Consider the following 21,031-nt stretch of genomic DNA (forward strand, 5'->3'; position numbering starts at 1 on the left):
CTTTTGCTCAGCAAGTCGCGGCGATGGTCAACGGCAGGCAGCCTGGCGCATGGTGCGTCCCCCAAGGATGGGGGGAAAAAAAAAAAAAGGAGCTATGCCAAGATTAGTCCATTCGATCCGCGTCTTTCCCGTGGACACGCTCGTTTGTGCTCGGCTGGAAAATATCGCGCGAGAGCTGGTTGCGGAAGTCGGGAATCGGAGTTGGCAGCTGGAAACTTTGCGTTTCGGAGGGGCCAGCCGTCTGGCAAGGCAAGGCCTGGCACTTGCCAGCAGTTGACATCAATTTGATGGTGGTGCAGGCCTGGGATGTCATTTGGCAGCACCCAGGCCAGTGACTGCTGTAAAAGCAGCACCTTCAGCGCTGGCGACAGCTCCGCTAATCGCTATGCGCCAGCGCTCCGAGGAGCCGGACTCGGGGCTGACCAGATACATACAATGAGGGATCAATGATGACTGGATGACTGGATGAGTCCGACATTGTGGCAAGAATTCCGTAGTTGAATATTTTCGTCAGATTCTTCCGATCCTTCAGCTTTTTTGTAAGCCTTGTAAGCCAACGGCGACACTACGTGTCCAGCCTGTTGACTGACTACCGTACTGCAAACGGTGCTGACTTGTGCCTGGTTGATGCCGTCAATGGGAGCCATCATAATTACGGCAGAATCTCACCGCCTTCCCCCCGTACCCTCGTGTGCTTGATGCCCTATTGTGTGTCCCATCATGTCGTGGCTATCGTCAAAATAGGGCCGGAAAATTGCAATTCAAGTCTAAACATATCAATTCTAAGCTCCAATCTCGGCCGACATCCTCACTATACGCTTTGAAATAGAGAATCTTGGTAGATTAGGTGCCTTGGTAGGTGCCTTGGTAGGTGCTTTAGTACATAGGTGCCTGATTGTGGACACCATGCGTGGGGAGCATGTCACCTGACACCAACATACCCGCTTAACAGCTTCACCCAGTGAGTCATTCCTCGGCGCAATTTTTCAATTTTTCCGAATCCCTTCGATAACATCCCGTCGCCAAGAGAAAATGAAAACGGGATCCGAGATCCGGCTCTGAATGACAGATCGACCACCGCACCAATGTACCGGTGATTTTTTTTTGGTTCCCTCTACACCTCAAGGATCGGCCCAAGTCGGCGTCTACTCTTGGGTCTCTTATTTTTCGTGACTGCAGTCTCCCTCAGTCGTCGCCATTTTCGATGACTCGGACATTCTTGTTTACCTGCTCGTAGCAATTTCCCTTCCAAGGTTATTCTCCTTGAAACTCACCCCCTCAAGGACAGACAATGAATGGCCTTGGATCCTGGAATATTTATGAGCTTTCGCCATGAATCACGCGGACGCGGGGTTTGATGCGGACCCCCGTTGCACGGAACTGGAGACGCTTGAAGCCATTTATCCAGAGATGCGGCAATCCCAGAACCCTGGTCTCGGAGCAAGCGGGATTGAGTCTCGCTTTTGTTTTGAGCTGGAACTTCCGGTTGAACCGGCGCAGCCCGTAACCGTCGTCTTCCCAGCCGCATCATCTGCTTCGCATGCGCCTCGTGATGAACGGGCTCCTGTTGGCGAGGGATCAGCAGCAGCAGCAGCAGGTTTGGCGGAAACAGGCGCTTCCGCCGAGCCGCTCGATTCGCTCTTGGTTTCTCATCTTCCTCCGCTGTCCCTGAGATTCACGCTTCCGGACGGGTACCCCTACGAGAAGCCACCGCAGGTTGCCATTTCCACCACCCCTCCATGGCTCGCGAGCCGGACGTTGCGGGCGTTGGAAGACGATGGACCGCGGCTGTGGGAGGAAGCGGGGAGGGACATGGTAGCTTTCACATACATCGACCATGTTCAACGAGAAGCCGACAATGTGTTTGGGATGATTGGCTCTGGAGGCGCATTGGAGGTGGATTCGGAGCACAAGCTGGCCGTGCTGGACTTCGACATGAATGCCAAGAAGGCGGCTTTTGAGAAGGAAACGTTTGAGTGTGGGATATGCCTGGGTGAGATTTTCTGCCCACGCAGCGTCGTGGCGTGCCATTTGACGCGATACCAACCAAATCATGGGACGATTCGACTGACAGCATCACAGACCCCAAAAAGGGCTCAAGATGCCACAGAATGATGGATTGCGGCCATATATTCTGTCTTGGATGCCTGCAGGACTTTTACGCCAACGCCATAAAGGAGGGAGTTCTGGCTGCAGTGCGGTGCGCTGCACCTCAGTGTGCGAGGGAGCGGGCGTCCGACTCGGCGGCAAAGGCAAAATCTCCGTCCAAGGCAGCCATCAGCCCCAGCGAACTGCTCCAAATCGGTCTCTCCGAGGACATGGTCAAGCGATACGTCACTCTGAAATACAAGACTGAGCTTGAAGCCGACAAGGATACAGTCTACTGCCCTCGACAATGGTGCAACGGGGCGGCACGGTCCAAGAGGCACAAGAAACCAGAAGGCCTCCAGTTTGCACAATCATCCGGTGGCGACGACGGCCAGGATGACGACGGCGGCGGCGACGGCGGCGACGGCGACGACGCGGAGCATGGTGATGGAATAGACGAGAGGGCAGCTGGGCAGAGGAAGCAAAAGGAGGGCCAAAAAAAGTTTGACCCGGCCGATCTGCTCTGCATCTGCGAGGAGTGCGGGTTTGCGTTTTGCAGCCGCTGCTTGCAAACATGGCACGGCGAGTTTGTTCGCTGCGCGCCCAAGCGGAACGGGGACGAGCTCAGCGAGGAGGAGAAGGCATCGTTGGAATACATGCAGCTGCACACGAGTCCCTGCCCGACGTGCAACGCGCCCGCGCAAAAGACACACGGCTGCAACCACATGATCTGCTCGCGGTGCGACACGCACTTCTGCTACCTGTGCTCGTCGTGGCTGGACCCTGGGAACCCGTACAAGCACTACAATCAGCAAGCCGACGGCAAGGTGACGTCCTGCTACATGAGGCTGTGGGAGCTGGAGGGCGGCGATGGAGATGACGTGGGGCTGGGATTCGTAGGCGGTGGTGGGCCACGGGGGGGCGAAGCAGGCGGCGGCGATGGCGATGGCGATGGCGAGGGTGATGGCAACGGCAACGGCAACGGCAACGGCAATGGTGAGGTCGACGGCCATGGCGACGACGACGAAGCCGACGTAGCCGACAACTCCGCCGACGAAGACGCTGAGCAGCCAAACGCCAACGTGGCCGCAGCGCTCGAAGCACCGCTCGTTCTCCGACTGATGGGCAACCAAGCCCGTCGTGGCCAGCAGGGTCCCGGAGGCAGAAGGCGAGGCGACGGCGCACGTGAAAGGGGTCAGCGCGCACCGCCGGCCCGAGCGCAGGGACAGCAGCAGCAGCAGCAGCAGCAGCAGCAGCAGCGTCGTCGTCTTCGTCGTCGTCGAGGACAAAGAGCAGCCGGCGGAGCAGCGCGCGGGCCGCAGGGCCACCCGGCAGGCCAGCAGCCGGCGCAGCCTGACGGCGGTGGCCTGGACGCCGCGCAAGAAGCCTGGGTCAGGCGCTTCGTGCGGATGGCGCTGGTGGATGCCGAAGACCAAGTGCCAGGCGGAGAGTCCGACTCGGACGACGGGAACTGGCGGATCCGGTGATTTTTCTTTTTCTTTTTCTTTTTGTTCTTCAACTTCTTCTTCTTCTTCTTTTTTTTTTGTTAGCGTTTGCGCCTTGCCGACGGACTGGCCAAAGGGGTGGCCGCGTCCTCGCGTTCCGGAGTTTGGCGCCTTTGCGCACACACATGTATCGTATCATTGATGCCGTGATGTCATTGTCCTGCTCTGCTCTGCCCTCCCATCTCCCATCTCCCACCTCCCATCTTCTCCATCAAAACCAAGCATTGTCGCCTTCATTTCATTTTGTTTTTTCTTTTGCCCCCCCAGCATCATCATCAGCTGGGCCCCGGTGAGGGTACAGGTCAACCGACCTATGTCCCCCCCTTATCATCCGACCCCCCCATAATAACTTAACTGACCTGACCATTGCTGTGGGCTATACTCTTAATATAATTGGTTTATTAGGGAGTAGTGGGTCAGGTCACTTTATATAGAAAACTATATGGAGAAGTACTTTCTCTGATATTTTACTAGGTTCTTAGGTAGGGGTACCTAGTAAAAGAAATTAAAGAAGTTACTTTCCTTATAAAATATAAGGAGAAGTACTTTCTCTACTGTTTTATTAGGTTCTTACGTAAGGGTACCTAGTAATAGTACTAAAGAAGTCACTTTATATAGAAAATAGTATAGGAAAGTACTTTCTCTACTATTTCTTAGGTTCTATAGTAGGGGTACCTAGTAAAAGAAGTTAAAGAAGTCACTTTCTATAGATATATATATATAAAGATACCTCTTTTTCTATCCCTAGTAGGTACCTAGGTACTAGGTACTTAGTAGAAATATAAGAAGTCACTTTATATAGAAAAATATATATAAAGGTACCTTTTCTATGTATAGTACCTAAGGACCTAGGTACCTACCTAATAAAAGAAAGGAAGTCACTTTCTATAGAAAAGTCTATATAATAGTACTTTATCTACTTTTAATATTAGGTTCTTAGGTAGGGATACCTAGTAAAAATATAAGGGAAATCACTCACTATAGAAAAATATATATAAAGATACTTATAGTCTAGTGGCTACTATAGATTAAAGGATCTACTACTATTTATTAGCGTATCTCTATATTAGGAAAGAGCATTGGTCAGGTCTGTTAAGTTATTATGGGGGGGTCGAATGACTAGGGGGGGGCATAGGTCGGTTGATATGTAGTCTCGGCCCCGGTGCAACTTTTTACTTTTTACCCTTTTGTTCCCCTGTGAAATGGACGACCGACGCCACGCCCCCCCCCCGCCTCGTCCGGGGCCACTGTCCTCGCCACATAAATACCTCACCCCCCCCCCCCCCCCCCCGCCCCCGCCCCCCTTGCGGGCCGAGATACGGTTACCTAAGTCGAGTCACGAGCCCGGCGGGTTGCTTTGCCCCGGAATGGGGGCGTCTGCCTGTCTGCCTGTCTGCCTGTTCTGTCTTGTGCCTGTTCTGTCTTGTGCTGTGTGTTTTTATTGTTTTTATTGGTTTTATTCTTGTTGTTATTGTCTGGTTTCTCCTCTTTGGCTCCCTCTTGAAATCCCTCATCCCTCACCTCAACTCGAGGGCTCAGGCTCAGGCCCGGGCCCGTCCATCGCACCCCCCCCCCCCCCCCCTTTCTTCCCCTCCCCCCAAAAAAAATACAAAATAAGGAATAAAAACACACACACACACGCAATCACGCCACCACGCGTCTGGTACGAAAACAAGAGAACCGACAGGCTCCCCCAAAATGAAGTGTTTTAGTTTGCCGCCGCCCTGCAAGGGTCTGTCTGCCGAATAAAGAATACAGTAGACACCGGCCAAGAGAGCAGGCTGCACGACGGCAACAAAGAAATAGAAGGAGAAAAAGAAAAAGAAAAAGAAAGAGAAAGCCAGGGATGGAGGCCTGGGTTTTCGGTTTTCGGCTTTCGGTTTTCGGTTTTTTTTTTCTTTCTTTTTTTTTCCCCCCCTTAAGCGCTGGGCCCCGGGCCAAGCGGCCAACCAGACCGGACCAGACCCAGACCAGACGTCAATTGTTGCCGGCTCGCAGCGGAAGCTCTGCCCTGCCCTGCTCTTGTCTTTTGCGTGCGATCCGGGTCCTTTTTTTCTGCCTCCTCTCCTCCGCCTTTCTCTTTTCGTTCTGCTTACTCTTGTCTTTTTTTTTTTTTTTTTTTTTTTTTTTTTCCCAGCTTGGATGTTTTTTCTGCTTAAAGTGAATGAAATACTTGGAGTAAAAAAAGAGAGGGATTATTCCCCTGCGGCCGTCTGGTGCATGTGACTTTCCACCAGGGCCAGTCTGGTTGGGGACATGAAAAAGACAGCGCCCCAGCCCAGCCAGCCTATTGGGGCGACAAGCGCAGAAAGGAATCGGCCTGGGCCACACAGCCACACAGCAGCCACCCAGCCACCCAGCCACCCAGCCACGCCCAAATGACAAAGCCGTCAACGCCCACTGGTTCTGGCCTGGAGGCAACTGGTGCAACTGCGGCGTGCCCCGGCCCCGTCACCCATGCGAGACATGTGGTCGCGCTGCGCAGTCGCGACCAGACGTGACATTCTCGCGCGCCATTGCCGTTGCGCTAAGGGAAATATTTTAAAAAAAAAAAAAAAATAATAATAATAATAATAATAATAATAATAATAAAATAACAAATAAAACGCCTCAGGGAAAAAAAAAGGGGAGGGGGGCCGCCTGCTGGGGGGGTTGCCACAAAAAAAAGGGGAAAATCGTAAACGCAGTAATCTTTTTTTACATCTCGTCCTCAAATGTAATGTTGCATATCCAGGATTTAGCCGCGTCCGGGCCGCAGCCCGCGGCAGATGACAGGAGCCCTGGGGGGCGTTGCGCAGTGTCGCGAACTGGTCAACTTGGTATTCGGGCCTTTGAGGGCAAAGCCGAGCCTGGCGCCGGGCCGGGGGGAGGGGATCTCATCGGCATTGATGAAACCACGGGGGTCATGATCTATTTCCTTTTGCTGTGTTTCGTTTCGTTTCGTGTCATGTCGTGTCGTTTCGTGCTATATCGGGTCGTGTAAAATTGCTATATCGTGTTATGTCGTGTCGTGTCGTTTCTTCTTTCCCCGTGCAAAGTCTTTGCAGATGCTTTCTTCTTCACCTGGCGCCGTCCGACGTCATGGCGTCCGTGGACCAGACATCAATCGTCAATCCGGTGCGGGCTGCTGCAAGCAACCTGTTTACCCGCTGCGCCGACCCGGCAGGGCTCCCACCCAGCCCCTTGCTTGTCGGGCGCAAGTTGGTTGACAACCAGTCACTGGCGACAGGCATGTTGTCATCAGGAGCCTCCAATCTTCACCTTTCAATGGCTGCCCTCGCAAGTCATTCCCTCCTTTGCTGTGCGGCTTGGCGCCGCCCAGAGTCACCTGGCCCCAGGGCGCTGCCTCCCCCCCCCTCCCCTTCTTCCGCCGGCCAAATCCGGTTTTGCGTCTTTGCAGACTTGCAGCAAGGAGGAAAATCATAAACGGGCGGCCTGGGCGGGGGAAGAAGGCCAGCCCAGCCCAGCCCAGCCCAGCCCAGCCCACCAGGCGAGCCGCCGCCACACATGTCGGGGGATTGCCGCAGTCGGATCCGAGGGCGCGGAGCCAGCGTTGTTTCGCTTTTGCGGCTTTGCGTCAGTGACCAGAACCTTTTTCTTGGTCGCTTTTGCGCGTCCCCTGGTTTGGTTGGTCGGGCGGGCGAGCTGTGGCTTTGTCACGAGCGGTGCCTTGCCTTGCCAGGTGGCTGGCTGCACGGAGACTTGAAGCCATTTATGCGTCGTCGCTGTCGCTGTCGCTGTCGCTGTCGCCGCCAAGCGCCCCAAGGCCCGAGGCCAGGCGCTGCAGCTGGTCGAGACTCCCTTCTCGTCTGGTGCCCACTGCCTTTGAGCTTAATCCCACGGGCCCAAGACAAGGCCGGCAGTTGCTTTTCCCCCATACCACTGGCTGGCTGGCTGGCTGGCTGGCTGGTGTTTTTTAGCCTTTTCTTTTTTTTTTCGCGTCTGCAGCATGACATGGCATGGCATGGCATGGCATGACATGACATGACGTTGGCGGGCTCGCTCGGCAGCCAGGCAGAATCGACGCACGTCACCTCGCCGCTCGACGAGTCATGTGCGTCGCCCTCCGCGCCCTCTGCTGAATCGCGTCGAGTCGCCGTCGTACCGGGCACAGCACAGGGCACAGGGCACAGGGCACAGGGCACAAAGCACGGCCTGGGCAGAATCGAGCAGAATCGAACTGCGGGGCTTGCATGCTTTGCCTTGCTTGATGCTTTGCCTTGATTCGCCTTGCTTCGCCTTGCTTCTGCCCGGCCCTTTGTTCTCCCCATGTTGTCTGGTCTGGTTCTGTCGCCATCAAACACAGTCACCCGTCAGTCTTGGGCTCCGTGATCAAAAAGAGTTTCTCTATGCCGGAAAAGGCGGGGGCACCCAACTCTTCTGGGGGCTTTGAGGCGGCTGACCGATGGTGGCTCGCGTCGCAGCGTCGCAGGACGGACGTGGTCTGCTCCAGCCCGAGCAACCACATGGAAATGTTGCACTTGACTTGTAACAGAACTGGGCGTCGCCAAAAGGAGAATAAAGACAGACGGGCTTTCACGGGGTTGGGTTTGGGGTTGTGGCGCGGGGGGGGGGGGGAAGAGAGGGGAGGCGAGGGATCATGGGTGCCTTCGGGGTGGGGAGGGGGGCGTCGCTGCACTTTCGGCCGACTGATCGATGGATGCGTGCCCCCCCCCCCTCCCCCCCCCTTATATTTCTCATCGGTGGCTGGCTCAACGGGGGGGCGTGCGACTTCGACTTTGGGCACGGAGTCCCTTGTACCTGGCTCGTAGCGGGTAGCTCGTAGCGGCTCGCAGCATTGTACCCTGTACATGTATCTGGTAGAATGTTGCTGTATAAGCGCGCGGAGACGGGGACGAAAAAAGAATTGCAGCAGAGTTGAAACAGTGGGCCGGCCGAGCATGGAAGGCATGCCCACCCTTAGGCCAACTTTCGGCCAACGTCGCCTTGGCCAATCATGTCGCCGCTGGCTGATTGCTTTTTCATCACCGAGTATTCTGTACTGTATTCTGTAGAACCCTTGCCTTGCCTTGCCTTGCCTTGCCTTTCTTTCATCTGTGGCATCTTCTGTGGGATCTTTTGTCGGCTTCAAAGTGCTCCGTCCGGGCGACGCAGCTCCCTGCTCTGCAAGGCGAAAAACCCAGATCCCGGAGTTATTTCTGTTTTATTTTTCTGTTTTATTTTTCTTCTTTTTTCTTCTCTCGTCTTGTTCTCCCCTCCCCTCTGCCATTCCGTGATAGTAAAGAGTTTTGCCTGTCGAAAAAAACAAAAAAAGCAACAAATTTTTTTGATGGGCAGTGAGTGAAGGGCCCCCCCCCTCGCCCCCGTAGGTGGACGGGCTCTGATTGATCAGCAATTCCCAGCCGTTGCTTCACGTAAGCCGAGGATGACAGTCACCTTGGGTCAATTCCCTCCATCTGGGGGTAACTTCGTCGTTGGCGACGGTCCGACAGGGTCTACCTGCGTGGTCCGTACGGAGACGAAGCATAACCGTTTTGCTGCTGTTGGCTATTTGCCCCGCGTGTCTTGCTTTTCCACCCCCCCGGGCTTGTCTCGTCGCATGCCAAGACCGTCGGCCAAGACGGAAAAACTACTCTTTCGAAATCTGCGCTCGGGCGAAGAAAAAGAAACGGGTACTCCGTACTCCGTGCAAAGCTTGCTGTGTCACAAGTCTAAAAACCAATATTAAAATAAACCACATTCGCATGCACTGTCCGCACATGGCAAGTCTTCTGCTACCATCAAAAGGGTTCAACGTCCCCAGCCGCCAAGGCGTCTTTTGAAATCATCCGCTTCCCGAGGACTTTTGCCCTCCATCGGCATTTTTGCTCGGCGGGGCTGGACGGGCGGGAAACCCCAAATTCGATGTCTGCCACGTAATTTCCAAAGGACAAGGCAAGGAGACAGGTGGGGGGGGGGAGAGAGATAGAGAGAGAGAGAGACTTGGAGAGAGAGGCTCGAGCTTATCAAAGTGGCCGATCTTATGAAAGGCTGTCGTGCGCAGGGCACTGCTACCCCTGATGAAGCTGGCGTCTGGTCGCAGTGCAGCCAGAGGCCCGCGCAGCGCAGAAACGGCACCCTGGCTCGGCCGAGTGGGTGGCAAGGCCCTAGCGCCCAGGCGGCCAGGCGGCAGGCCCCGGCCCCCTCCAGGTTGGTTGCTGACGCTGACGGAGCGAGACTTGTCCTGACTCCTTGCATTCTTGAATTGCCTGCCCCGAGCATTTGGGTCCGCGCGAGCTTGCTTCGATGCAATTACCGCCACCGACCAACCTTAACTGTTGAAACGGCAAGAGGTCTGGTCAGCGTGGCAGTGGCAGTGGCAGTGGCAGTCGAAGTTGTTCGCCCAGCGGCAGTTGTCTCTGCTGTGCAACAACGTCAACCGGTGACGTCAGGGCTGCTATACCGAGTTCGGCGTACCCCAACGTTTGGTTTAGATAAAACATGCCATGCATGTATACGTGCGTTCTTGACGTGACTGCTTCCATCCACCTAGGCCTGTAATAATGTTAGCATGTACTCCGTACAGCACCCTGCCCCTTTCTTCGTCTTGTGAGCCCGACGAATTTCGAAAATACCCCGTCTTCCCAGCTGTGCTGCGGCTGTGCATGCAAGATTCGCACTCTAATTATGCCCCTCAACCTGTAGGCTCGTAAAGTCCAGAGTCCCCCGGCTACCCGGCTGGTATGCCTCGTTTGGTCTTTTTCACCAGCGCCCAGGCCATCAGCTGTGGACGGGAACCAGGCCCCAGGTCGTGAGCTGCAGAAACCCCCCACCGACAGTGTACGTGGCAGGTAATTGTCCTGCCGTCATGTCAATATCACTCATGCAAGCGTTGGTAGAGGCATGAGGTGGGTCTGCGCGGCGAGCAATTCCGGATGCTACTATGTGCAGCGCACTATGATGAATAAAGTTTATGGCATGTTGCTGCAAGGGCTGTAAGCTTGTACGTACCGCGACCAGGTGGCCGACTCACTCACATGAGGAGAAAGGTCAGCGCAGCGCACCAGAGACATTTTGAGCCAGCAGGGGGGGGGGGAGGGTGGTTCAGCAGGCGGCCACCCGTGCGTCCTGGCCAGGATCAGGGAAACAGGGGCTAATGACGGTGATGCCAAGGTCAGGGAGGATATCCAATCCCAGAGCTGCCGAATAGCGTGATGACGAATTCTGCCGGCAGGCCCGTCGAAGACTCGATGCCTTTCCTTGCCTTGCCGGCCGATGGTCTTGTCCTGCTGGCCTCGTACCCGAATGCTCGTTCGGAGCGGACTTTGCGCAAACAAGTCAATCCCCCCTTGGACGACTCTGCCCTAGCCATCCATGTCTCTGCAGAAAGCAGTCATTAAAGCTTTCGAGCCTTGGCAAAAAAAAAAAAAAAAAAAAAAAACCAATTAGCGGCTGGTATTGCACTTTGCTGATATACGTAGTACGTACGCTGCGTCAGGGGGGGGGGGGGGCTTGTTCTCGTCGCTGATGGATAATGGCTTGTCGGGTATTGCGCGGGAATCAAGTCGTGAGTCGTGACCCAAGATGCATCTTCACAGCCAGAGTTTGAGCCGCAAAGGGGCAATCTTCGCGGGTTCGATGCTCCAGCTGCTCTCGTCCAGTTCTTTTGCGAATGTCCACTTCATGTGACAGCTCGCCGCTGCGCTGCTGTGCTGTGGCTCTTCCTGCTTCCAAGTTGAGATTCGACTCGTCGTTGTAATGAACCCTTCAGACTCGACAAGTTTGGCTTGTTTGGGGTTGACGCTGACCTACACCAGCATGTGGCACCTTCCGCCCCAGCTCGGTGTGGGTTCCTCCTGCCCTCAATTCCCCAGAGATATGCGCATATGGGCAAGGCAACTGAACTGGGAAGGAGGGCCGGACGTGGACGGTTGGTTGGCTTTCGGCCCTGCCATGTCCAGGCGGCCCTGCCAGCTGCGCAGCCTTGTGAGAAGCGGCAGATTGGTTGGCTCTAAAGGTTTTGAGATGAGGTACCTGTATGCCAGCAAGAAATCGACGTGTTGATAAGGTATTGGCACGACTTTGCGCCTCTGCCAAGCTTTCTTTGCTACCTGTAGTTACCTCTAGGCTGCTGGATGTTTGTCGCCGCCGAGCAAAGATATCGCAACCTTGTACCCTGGACTTTTCGGCCCAGACAACTAAGTTGAACTAACCCTCAAAGCCACTGCCCGATGGAATATTCCTGACAGGTTGAAACGTTACAGTGCTTGGCTCATTCTTTTGAGCTCCCTTCACGTCATTGTTTGAGAGGGGGGTGGATGAAGAGACGAGCCCCGGACTGCGAAGCACCTGATGCCCGAGTCCACGAGGCGAGGTGTCACGCAACAACCAACAACCATCTCGAACGGGGAAAAGGGGACACGAATAAAAGAATGACAAAGATAAACAGGACTGGGCAAAAAGGGGAAAAAAAAAAAAAAAAAAAAAAAAAAAAAAAAAAAAAGGACAATGGGGGAAAAAAAAGAAAGGAAAAAGGGCGCGGATTATCGGTCCTACCCTGCCTGGCCCCCTTTTGCCCTTTTTGCCATGTTCCCAGGCCTCTTCTACTCCTGATGAAGCAACGCACCGGAGCTGCATAGCACAGGACGGCTTCATTCCGCCAGCACCGTGGCCAAGATGGTATGGCGCAATCGGCGCAATCGGCGCAATGACGCCCGGCACCTGACAGGCAGGGCTAACCACCCATCGTGGCTCTACTAGGCTGCGATCATGCAATCAGCCATGGCGCCAACCAGTCGGTCCGCAAATGCCTCAAGCGTGAGAATTCTTTGCCGTCCGGGCTTTTCCGCGTCTTGACGTCTTGTCAAGCTTTGCGTTGTACAGCTTGACACACCGCCAAGGCGCTTTGCTGTGTCTCGTATTTGGCAATTCTGGCAGGGCTACTCCGTAGTTTTGTGTTTGTTTCTTTTTTTTTTTTTTTTTTTTTTTTTTTTTGCTTTTTTGCATCCCGACAGTCCTGTTAGTGCCCGCTTTGTGGTAGCCGCTAAGCATGCGGCTAGAGAAGCCTTGTCATCGCCATCACTATCTACGCGCCCTGGAAATGCTGGAGGCTTGCAACCGAGGGAAGAGAGGAGGGGGGTGTTTCGTCCGTCTCAGCGGCTCTCTCTAGAAACCTGTCATTAGCGGCAGAGCATTGGTCCCGGCGGAGGGCGGAGTAATACCCGTACAAATCGAATTGATTTGGTCGACTTTGATCACAGTTGACACCCATCGGCTGAACGTGGAGCAAAGAAACGATTGAGCACGCTTGTTCATGAATGCACGACTGACGACTGACGACTGACGTGACTCGCCGGAAAATTGTCTGTCCGCTTGTAAATTTCGTGAGGACTGGTCAATGCAGTGGTGCATGCAGTGGCCAACGCCGTGGTCAATGCAAGTCGCGTCCGTACCTTTGCCCCGCATCCAGCTTCCGCAGGTAGCCCGGGATATTAACTTGTAGCTTATTTCTGCAATGGCCCCATGCTACCCAAGGTACCTAAGGTAACAGGTAACAGTTACCTAAGGTATCGATGCTTTTTGTCAACCAATCCTTCTTTTTGCCCTCCCAACGATTCAGCAGGAATGAGTCAACCGCGTCGACAGCGTTCTCGCTTTCTTCAACCTCGACAGCACTTTGGCCAGCCTCGGGCGCCCACCCCCAAACATGTCTTTGAATAGTAATACAAGACATGGCTGTGGATGACGGGCCAATCAGGGCCCAGGTGCATCCTGGCACAGCCTGGCGGAAGGTGTGGGGGGGGGGGGGGGGAAGGGGGAAGGAAGGAAGGGGGAGGGGCATGCGTGCGGCAGCGCGACATGTTTCTCTTGGCCAGCCAAGGCCATCTTCCGTGGGCCAAGTGACAAAGTGCACACAGTGTCACGCACTTTGCTGCAAGGCAACTTGACTCCTCACGCATCATCTCAAGCAAGGCGGCGACGGCGACCCCTTCTTCATCAACCAACCCAACCACACCCGCGCCAGGGTTGTTGAGCAAGACCCCCACCATCCCCCCTCTTACGGAGTATCGTTTCCATCGTTGACCAGTAATCGTGCCGAAACATGCCCACTCTCCGACACTCCTGCTGCCACGACTTGACGACTGCGATGATTACGGAGATGGGTTCTCGACCGGGGGCGCTTCTGTGACTCTCTTCTGTCAGCCCGCCCGACGCAGTGACGCCACCAGTGAGTGGGGTATAGCCTTGTCCCTCTTTGAGGGTCGGAGAATCGGACTTGTCCATGCCTCAGAACCACCTGGAACATGAAGAATTGGTCCTGATTTATCCGTTCCATATCAAGTGGCCGAACAGCGGGTTTCCAGTCGGCCCGGCCGAAAAAGCTGAAAAAAAAAAATAGAAAAAATGAAAATGAAAAGAGGCCTTGCCTGCTTTGTCACCTTGGCAGCGATTCCCGCCAAATTCCGTCAAAATCCGGCATCAACCCGAGGCCGCCGGTCGCCCCCGAGTCCCTGACGTTCCATATCTGCCTTTGCACAACCTCAGCTGCTCTCGGCCGACACGGACAAGGCCATGTTACAGAGTTGTGCTAGCAAAACCCGTCAAATGCCGGAGAGTGCAACCTCGAAAAGCACAAAATATCACAGACAGATGGTTTGCCATGATCCTTGGGGGCTGATCTTGGTGTTACATAGCTGCTGCTCCCCCGAAGCTAACCTCTTATCGGCCGAGTCCGGTCAGCCGTGAGCAAGTGAGCAAGCGAGCATGAGCAAGTGAGCATGAGCAGTGAGCACCAGCCAGGCCAAGGCCCTGTTCTGGCAGTCATTTGCTCATGAAGCCGAGAAAGAAAGGGCCGCAAGTTGCAGCTGGCAACTGCACAAACGAATTTGACTAGTCAGTCATTCACCACCGTCAAGCGGCGACACAAAAAGCACATGGCGTCGTGGCTCGGGGTTTGCACATGCGCCCCCGAAGTTCAAAATCGCGGGGAGCCATCGGCAAGCTTTCGCCATTGGCTTGCTCCGAGGAGTCTGCTGCATCTTTCTTGTTTTTTTTTCCCTTTCCCCCCCCTTTTTTTTTCCCTCCCCTACTCAACCATTGCATCAACGGCCGTGATTTTCTAGAAGAATCGCGGGTCTGGACATCGGTCTGGGCACTGGTACGACTGCATCGAAAGCCCTTGCTTTCATTTGGAATGCATGTGCGCTTTGAGCCATGAGGTCCGTGAAGCTCGACATTGATGAGAACTAGACGGTTTTTGGTCCCCCTCCCGACCCGCAGGCATGCCCCCTGCTGTCTCGTCCCCCGTCTTGGCGTCGATTCCCCTCAGCCAAGGTCCTACCGTTCTGCATAGGATGACTTCCGTGGTTCTTGATGTGCATCCCCCCCCCCCCCACCACCCGTCCTGACCTTCTGACCCTTGTGCCTTCTGACCAGACAAGGAACCACGACTATCCCCTCTTCGGCAAACATTCGGCAGGTCAACGGCGTCGACCAGCATGAGCATGGACCATGGACCATGCATGGATCATGGAATATGGAGCATGGGGTGTGTGTTCAGAAGCGGCCTGCCCCCTTCATCAGCATGCGCCAGAAGGAACTTTGGCTGGGGCAGCGACCGTTGATCTCGTACTGCTCCAGTGCACCTGGGTCCTGGCACCCATGATGTCCTGGCCCCATGTCCACAGTTATGTGCCATCCCACGGCAGCACCTCCCGTACTGTCGGACTTGATCTCGCCCCCAACGTAACGGTCCATCTGTCAAGGGCGACAGTTTAGGGCTTCGAGTCCCCTTTTTACGCTCTTTGGGGCAAGTTCACCCTTTCTGCATGACAGAAAAAGACGCCGGTGTGTGAAGCGTGTAGATAGCCGCCAAACTCAACTCAGATTGCGATTAGAGTGGTTGATTCATTTTTTTTTTCCTGGTCGCCTTGTTCGCGGCCGTCGAGACAAGGTGCTTCACACCATCAGAGAACAAGAGAGATGCCCAATCTCATGCCACCTCGCCGCCTCTGCAATGTCTGGTTTCCCTGCCAGCTTGGCACTCCTCCAATGTGCTTCTCCTTCCAAGAGCAGACACTTGCACTGGGCGAGGTATTGGCAACGCCTGGCAACGCCCTCCCTCCCTCACACGCACACACGTCTCTCACGGTTGAATGACTTGCCTCATCCCCCCAGCGTCCCGGGCTGTTGACGCCAGCCCGCAGCAGCAACACGATGCCGATGCTTGACTCGAATTACCGCGAGCCGAGCGGGAAAAGAAGGATTACAAGCATGGGAATCTCGGGAGACCCTATCTGCAACACCTGGGTTCCGTTCCTGGCTTGCCAACGCCGGCCCTGGTTAGCAAATCACAAATGTACCCGGCTCAGTGCCGGGCCCCTTTCGAATCGCACCCCCCCTCCAAAGCATCCGCAGCATCCACACCATTCACAGCATCTGCCGTCCTGGGGAGGACCCATCGGCCTATACACGCAAGAAACAAGACTCTTTCTTTAGATCTTCCTTGCCGTTGATTGTCAGCCGGCCATACAAGTACTGACCTATCCCTACGATTCGGCCCATGAGACAACTAAAGACCACGCCTTGTTACCCGCCTCATGGTCGTCGACAAAGTTTCACGACTGTATTATTTTATTTGCTTCCTTATTCTTTCTTGTCACAGTCATCGACCTCGTTCTTCTCCAAGCCGCCCTTTGTCCTTTTATCACTATTCCTGATTTGCCACACTGCAGAGAGCAGGAAAAAAAAAAGTGGCATTGTCTTGAACTGGCTCATATTTATCCTTTTCCTCATCCATCTCTGCGATACCTGTTGAACAAAGCAGTCTTGCTTCTTCACCTCTTCCCCGGGTTCTTGGACATCGCTCGACAGGACATGTACTCATGATGACCACAGCAGCATACCCAGCAGCCACCATGGCAGAACTTCGAGGGGAGCCTCCTCACTCCAGCCTCTGGCCCAACTACGGCGGCTCTTCCCATCTCTCCAGTCGACTCGGGAGTATGGATTCGTCTATTCACAGCCATTCGTCGGCGCATCTCTCCTCGAGACCCAGGAGCGACGTAGACCAGTCGTACCCGTATAGCCGGTACTCTCAGGACGAGCCGGCCTCTTACGAGCGCCAAAACTCATATTCTAGCCTCAAGAGGTCCTTTTCCCAAACCGAGCAGCCTCCCTACCAGGAGCTCGTCCATGACATGCGGGACGACGGCTCTCGTCTCACCGTGAACCAGGATCACAAGCTGCTGTCGTTCAGGCGTTCGCAGGACAAGTCTACCGTCGTTGACCAGCAAGGCCGTGTACAACAACTCGAGTTGTCAGCACAGTTGCACGGCATGTTCTTTTTGTCCGAGATGCCGGCCAGCAACAACGACGGCTCGTCGCTGCAACCCGAACTCACCTGCTACCGACGCAACTTGTTCCAAATCAGTGGCTCGTTGGTCATACCCAGGGGGCAGCTATCCGTCGTCAACGAGGCCAACGAGACTCTGCCGATAACCAACATGGAAGTCGCCGTTTCGGCCATAGAATCCGTCGACGGCAATCCCGTCCGTCTCATTGTCATTCCTTGGAAAACGCCGCCGCCAAACTCTCCCGAGATCAACCAGGGCCCCGACCAGGAGCCAGCCCCTTTGCCTCTAATTCCGTTCCAGGAGGACGGGTCCGATGCAGATGGAGAGTTTGCCGTCTACCCCGTCGGCTGGCGCCGTCTTCAATTTCGAATGTGGGTCTTTTCCTTCTCCTATTTCTTTTTTCTTTTCTTTGACATGCCCCTGTGGACTTGACTTGGCGGTGATTCCTTCTGGTGCTGACGCCGCGTTTTGCAGTGCAACAGCCAACAACGGCCGAAGAAAGGAACTCCAGCAGCATTTTGTACTGCATTTGAAGGTTTTCGGTACCCTTTCTGACAACTCCAAGGTTGTCGTGTCGGAATCCATCACAGCTCCTATCGTCGTCCGCGGCCGCAGCCCACGAAACTTCCAAGCCCGCAAAGAAATACCTCTACTGGGTTCTAGCGCGGGCTCTCGGGGGCAGGCTCTGGTGGAGACAGGGCTGGGTGTCGCTGCCAGCGCCATCAGCATCAAGCAGGACGGGAAACCCAGAAGTATTGACATGCAGGTTCCTCGATCCGCCTTTACCTTTAGCCCGCCGAAATCTCACCCCTCAAGCCTCGGCACCATGAGAACAAGGTAAGTCTCTCCAGAGCATTCTCTTGCCAAGCTTCTGGGGCCACGAGAGAACAAGGCCAAACACTGGGGGAAGGGGGGCCATGTGGCAAGAAAAACTAACCTGTTTGTGTCAAATCTTAGTTCCTATCCCGGATGGAACTCACAGGTTCCTTCGACCGTAGCGTCTGACAGTTACTCCAAGTTGCCCCTGTCTGGGTCATCAAACTTCACCAACGACTCGCAGGAGCTGCCACTCCAGTCATCGATGGCGCCCTCGGTGCCCCTTCCCCTGTCTACATCCGATCATGGCCCACCAGGCATCCGATCTCAGTACAACTACGCCCCAACGTCAACCGCACATCTCCCTGCCAGCACCGTCACCATCGGAGCTGACAGCAACTTTAGCATTCCCCGTTACGTTGACGGTAACCCGAGGCCGTCAAAAAGCCCTCGACATCAGGGACACCAATCCATTCATAGCAGCAGTTCCATACCTGCCGAGGGACCGGATTACAGGTACAGCTCCTTTCGAGGTCTGACCAGCGGCAACGGCGACGTTTCGCCTGGAGGTAACGCGCCAGCCACGAGAGACTACTATCCATCTGTCAGCACGTGGACAAGCACAGCAGCCGAACCAAGCTCGAATCTTGCCTACGCCGGCCACGAGAGCAGGCCATACTCGGCTGTTCCTCCCTTGAAACATGAGGCTCCGCCTTATAGCAGCAGCACTCGAGGTCCATTCGAGAGCATGAACAACTATTCATGGACTGCTGCGTAAAAAGGGGAGGCGGCTCTCACAGCACGCGGAAAAAAAAAAAAAAAAAAAAAAAAAAAAAAAAAAAAAAAAGAGAAGAGAAGAAGACGGGGGGGGAAAAGGCCGGGGTTGTTTTGTTTTTGGAAAATCAGGAAAGCGAAATCTCTTGAGAGCTTTGCTGTATGGTTCTACAACAAAAAGCACCCGCCTCGTCAGATCCCGAATCGCATGACACGGGTCGATCACGACACCCCCAGCCGGCAGTCATTTGTCTGGCGTGTCTCGCTCCTCGCGTTGAAGTCCATGCCCACGTTTTTCGGTTTGAGGGGTTTACACATTGAATTTAGCCTGGAGCGCAAGCTATCCCAAAGCAACTCCTTTGAATCCGTTATCATGGCATGCACGGCGAGACGCGGGCTGCGAAAACTAGTCGAGGGAGGACTTTCCTGGCCAAGAGCTGCGAGAGAGACGAGTCCTTTAGCTTTGGTTCACCAGGCGAACCTCGAATGCCTAATGCAGTGTGCTGTGGTACGGGCAGGGAAAGCCTCGTCTTTGGTGTTCTTTCTTTCTTTACCTCTTTTCCTTTCTTCTCTCTTTTACTTGGCTGGAGTTTGCGGCTACCGAGGTGGGAGGCGGCTAGGCAGCACGGCAACGTCGAATACAGCGTGTTGTGGCCGTCTGCGCCGTGACATTCCCGGACAAGGAGCTGTACGAGCTGGTACGCTACTGGATTTGGAAGTTGGCAAGGCGTCGGGTCGGATTTCTCCTAGACGAGTCGATGGGGTCGATGGGAATGATGAGGGCCGACGGGGGTAAGAGGTGGTTATGGTGGATTCGTGATCAATTTCCTACTTTTGCTTTGCAGCAGCGGCATCAGGGATGGTCATGTCGTGTAAATCAACAGCTTCACATACATATTGCTTTCAACTGTACTGTATTGTTCTGTACTGTGCTGTACCATTTCCGTGATTACATTCTCGTCCTTGCGTTTATGAAGAGCACAGAGCTCTTGATGCTGCGGGGCGGCTCGATTCTGCCGAGATGGTTATCAAGCCCCGCCAACTGGTCTTTAGCAAGTCTGGCTGGCGTCGCGGCCCCACGAGACTGGCATTGAGTTTGGGCGATGTGTTGACGGAAAGGCGATGGCGTCGGGCGACGGTTTACGAATTGGCTTGCATCAGCTGCTGAGGTCAACGTTGGTGGTAATTGAAGGGGTCGGCCTGAGGCATCCATGGCTCGGGTTCCGGGCGTCGCAAGGCTGGTGGTGTCACAGGACGTTGATGACCTGCGCACTGCGTAGGTGCCAGACTTGGCTATCCCGTAGTGGTAAACGAACAATAAACGAAGCCTTGTGCGATATCGTCGTGCACAACATTGGCACAGTCAACCAGTTGGTTGAGTTGCCGGTTCGGCTGCGCATCCAATCATTGGCGTTGGGCTGTGGTTGACGGCGGGGAAGTTGTCGGTGACAGAGAGGCCAGCTAGCATTGAGTAGGTACGAGGACGGAGTATTCGGAGCGTGACAAGGCCGGTGCCGGATGTACTGGAAATAACGGGCGATATCCACGGGCATGGAATACATGAGAGCTGTGGTAAATTGTAGGCAGGAGGGTTTTCACCCGACTTGGCAGCCAGCACGGTCCCGCCACCCGCTATAAGCGCGTGAGCACTAGATGTTTTAACCCTGTCAGCCTAGGCCGACCAACCAGCGCAATCAATCATCATCAGGCATCAACTGACGGTTCTGGGGGACGCGGGAGGCAGTTTTTCAGATGCTCTGGCGCGAGTCCGAAGAAGAAGCCGAGCTCAGGCGATTTCGCCTGCCTGTAAACCTCCTGCTTCGCCAAGTAGTCCAAGCCGCCCCCCTCCCACAGCTGAATCTCAAACTACCGGGGGGGGGAAATACCGAAGCTCCCTCTTGATGATGACGACGTCGTCGGGTATCGTTCAATACGCAACGGTCAAAACGTCTTTGGCGTTGGCGGCGGTTGGACGAGGGCCCGTTTGTTTCAGCGTGGTGTGGGCTGGCTCTGGTCCAGTCGGCGGCGTGTTGGGCGGCTGTAACTGCGGATTAGTCCGTGCCAGGGACGCAAGCGTTCGACCAGGCCCAAGATTCATGGCTTGACCAGACCTTACCAGACCTAGCAGGGATGGGTCTACGGCCGGCCCGACTCTATGGCCAGCGTCCCACGCACGGGTCACTGCACCAAAGACTCCGTTCAACGATGTAGCGCTAGCAGGGGCCGCTTGTATGCCCCGGTTGCCGGTGCCTGTATAGGAATAGTTGCCGAGAATGATGGCCAGTTTGGCGTGAGGGGTTAGGGCAGCCTTGGTCCTTGGCTTCTGCCTGGCCGTTCCCACACACAGTCCTCAAGGTGCTCGGGGCAGGCATGGCCGGATCGAATGCTGGGCCGAGTATTGACGCCGCGGGAAGTGGTGGTTCCGGGAAATGCATTCTTTGGCTCTTCGCAAGGGCATGTAGGCCTATTTTGGTGGTGAAGCTGCTACTCAGGGTGCTGTACGAGTATTGTTGGTGACGGCCCAGTCGAGGGTCAACCACGCCGCTCGTGTAG

At 54.9% G+C, this 21,031-nt stretch overlaps 3 protein-coding genes across 3 annotated transcripts; 2 read left to right on the forward strand and 1 right to left on the reverse strand.

The window, feature by feature from the left end:
- Positions 1 to 1,332: 1,332 nt before the first annotated feature.
- Positions 1,333 to 3,575, forward strand: UV8b_03075 (uncharacterized protein; the record flags this gene model as incomplete). The annotated part of the gene is made up of 2 exons (XM_043140573.1): positions 1,333 to 1,993; positions 2,083 to 3,575. The coding sequence occupies 2 exons, from the start codon at positions 1,333 to 1,335 to the stop codon at positions 3,573 to 3,575; spliced, it is 2,154 nt and encodes a 717-aa protein (XP_042996507.1).
- A 6,738-nt stretch (positions 3,576 to 10,313) lies between these two features.
- UV8b_03076 (uncharacterized protein) lies at positions 10,314 to 10,606 on the reverse strand (the record flags this gene model as incomplete). The annotated part of the gene is made up of 2 exons (XM_043140574.1): positions 10,314 to 10,517; positions 10,571 to 10,606. The coding sequence occupies 2 exons, from the start codon at positions 10,604 to 10,606 to the stop codon at positions 10,314 to 10,316; spliced, it is 240 nt and encodes a 79-aa protein (XP_042996508.1).
- A 5,844-nt stretch (positions 10,607 to 16,450) lies between these two features.
- Positions 16,451 to 18,482, forward strand: UV8b_03077 (uncharacterized protein; the record flags this gene model as incomplete). The annotated part of the gene is made up of 3 exons (XM_043140575.1): positions 16,451 to 17,259; positions 17,363 to 17,725; positions 17,846 to 18,482. 3 exons carry the CDS (start codon positions 16,451 to 16,453, stop codon positions 18,480 to 18,482), a joined length of 1,809 nt encoding a protein of 602 aa, XP_042996509.1.
- Positions 18,483 to 21,031: the final 2,549 nt, after the last annotated feature.

This window comes from Ustilaginoidea virens, chromosome 2 (assembly GCF_000687475.1).
Source record: "Ustilaginoidea virens chromosome 2, complete sequence".
Classification (NCBI taxonomy): Eukaryota; Fungi; Ascomycota; class Sordariomycetes; order Hypocreales; family Clavicipitaceae; genus Ustilaginoidea; species Ustilaginoidea virens.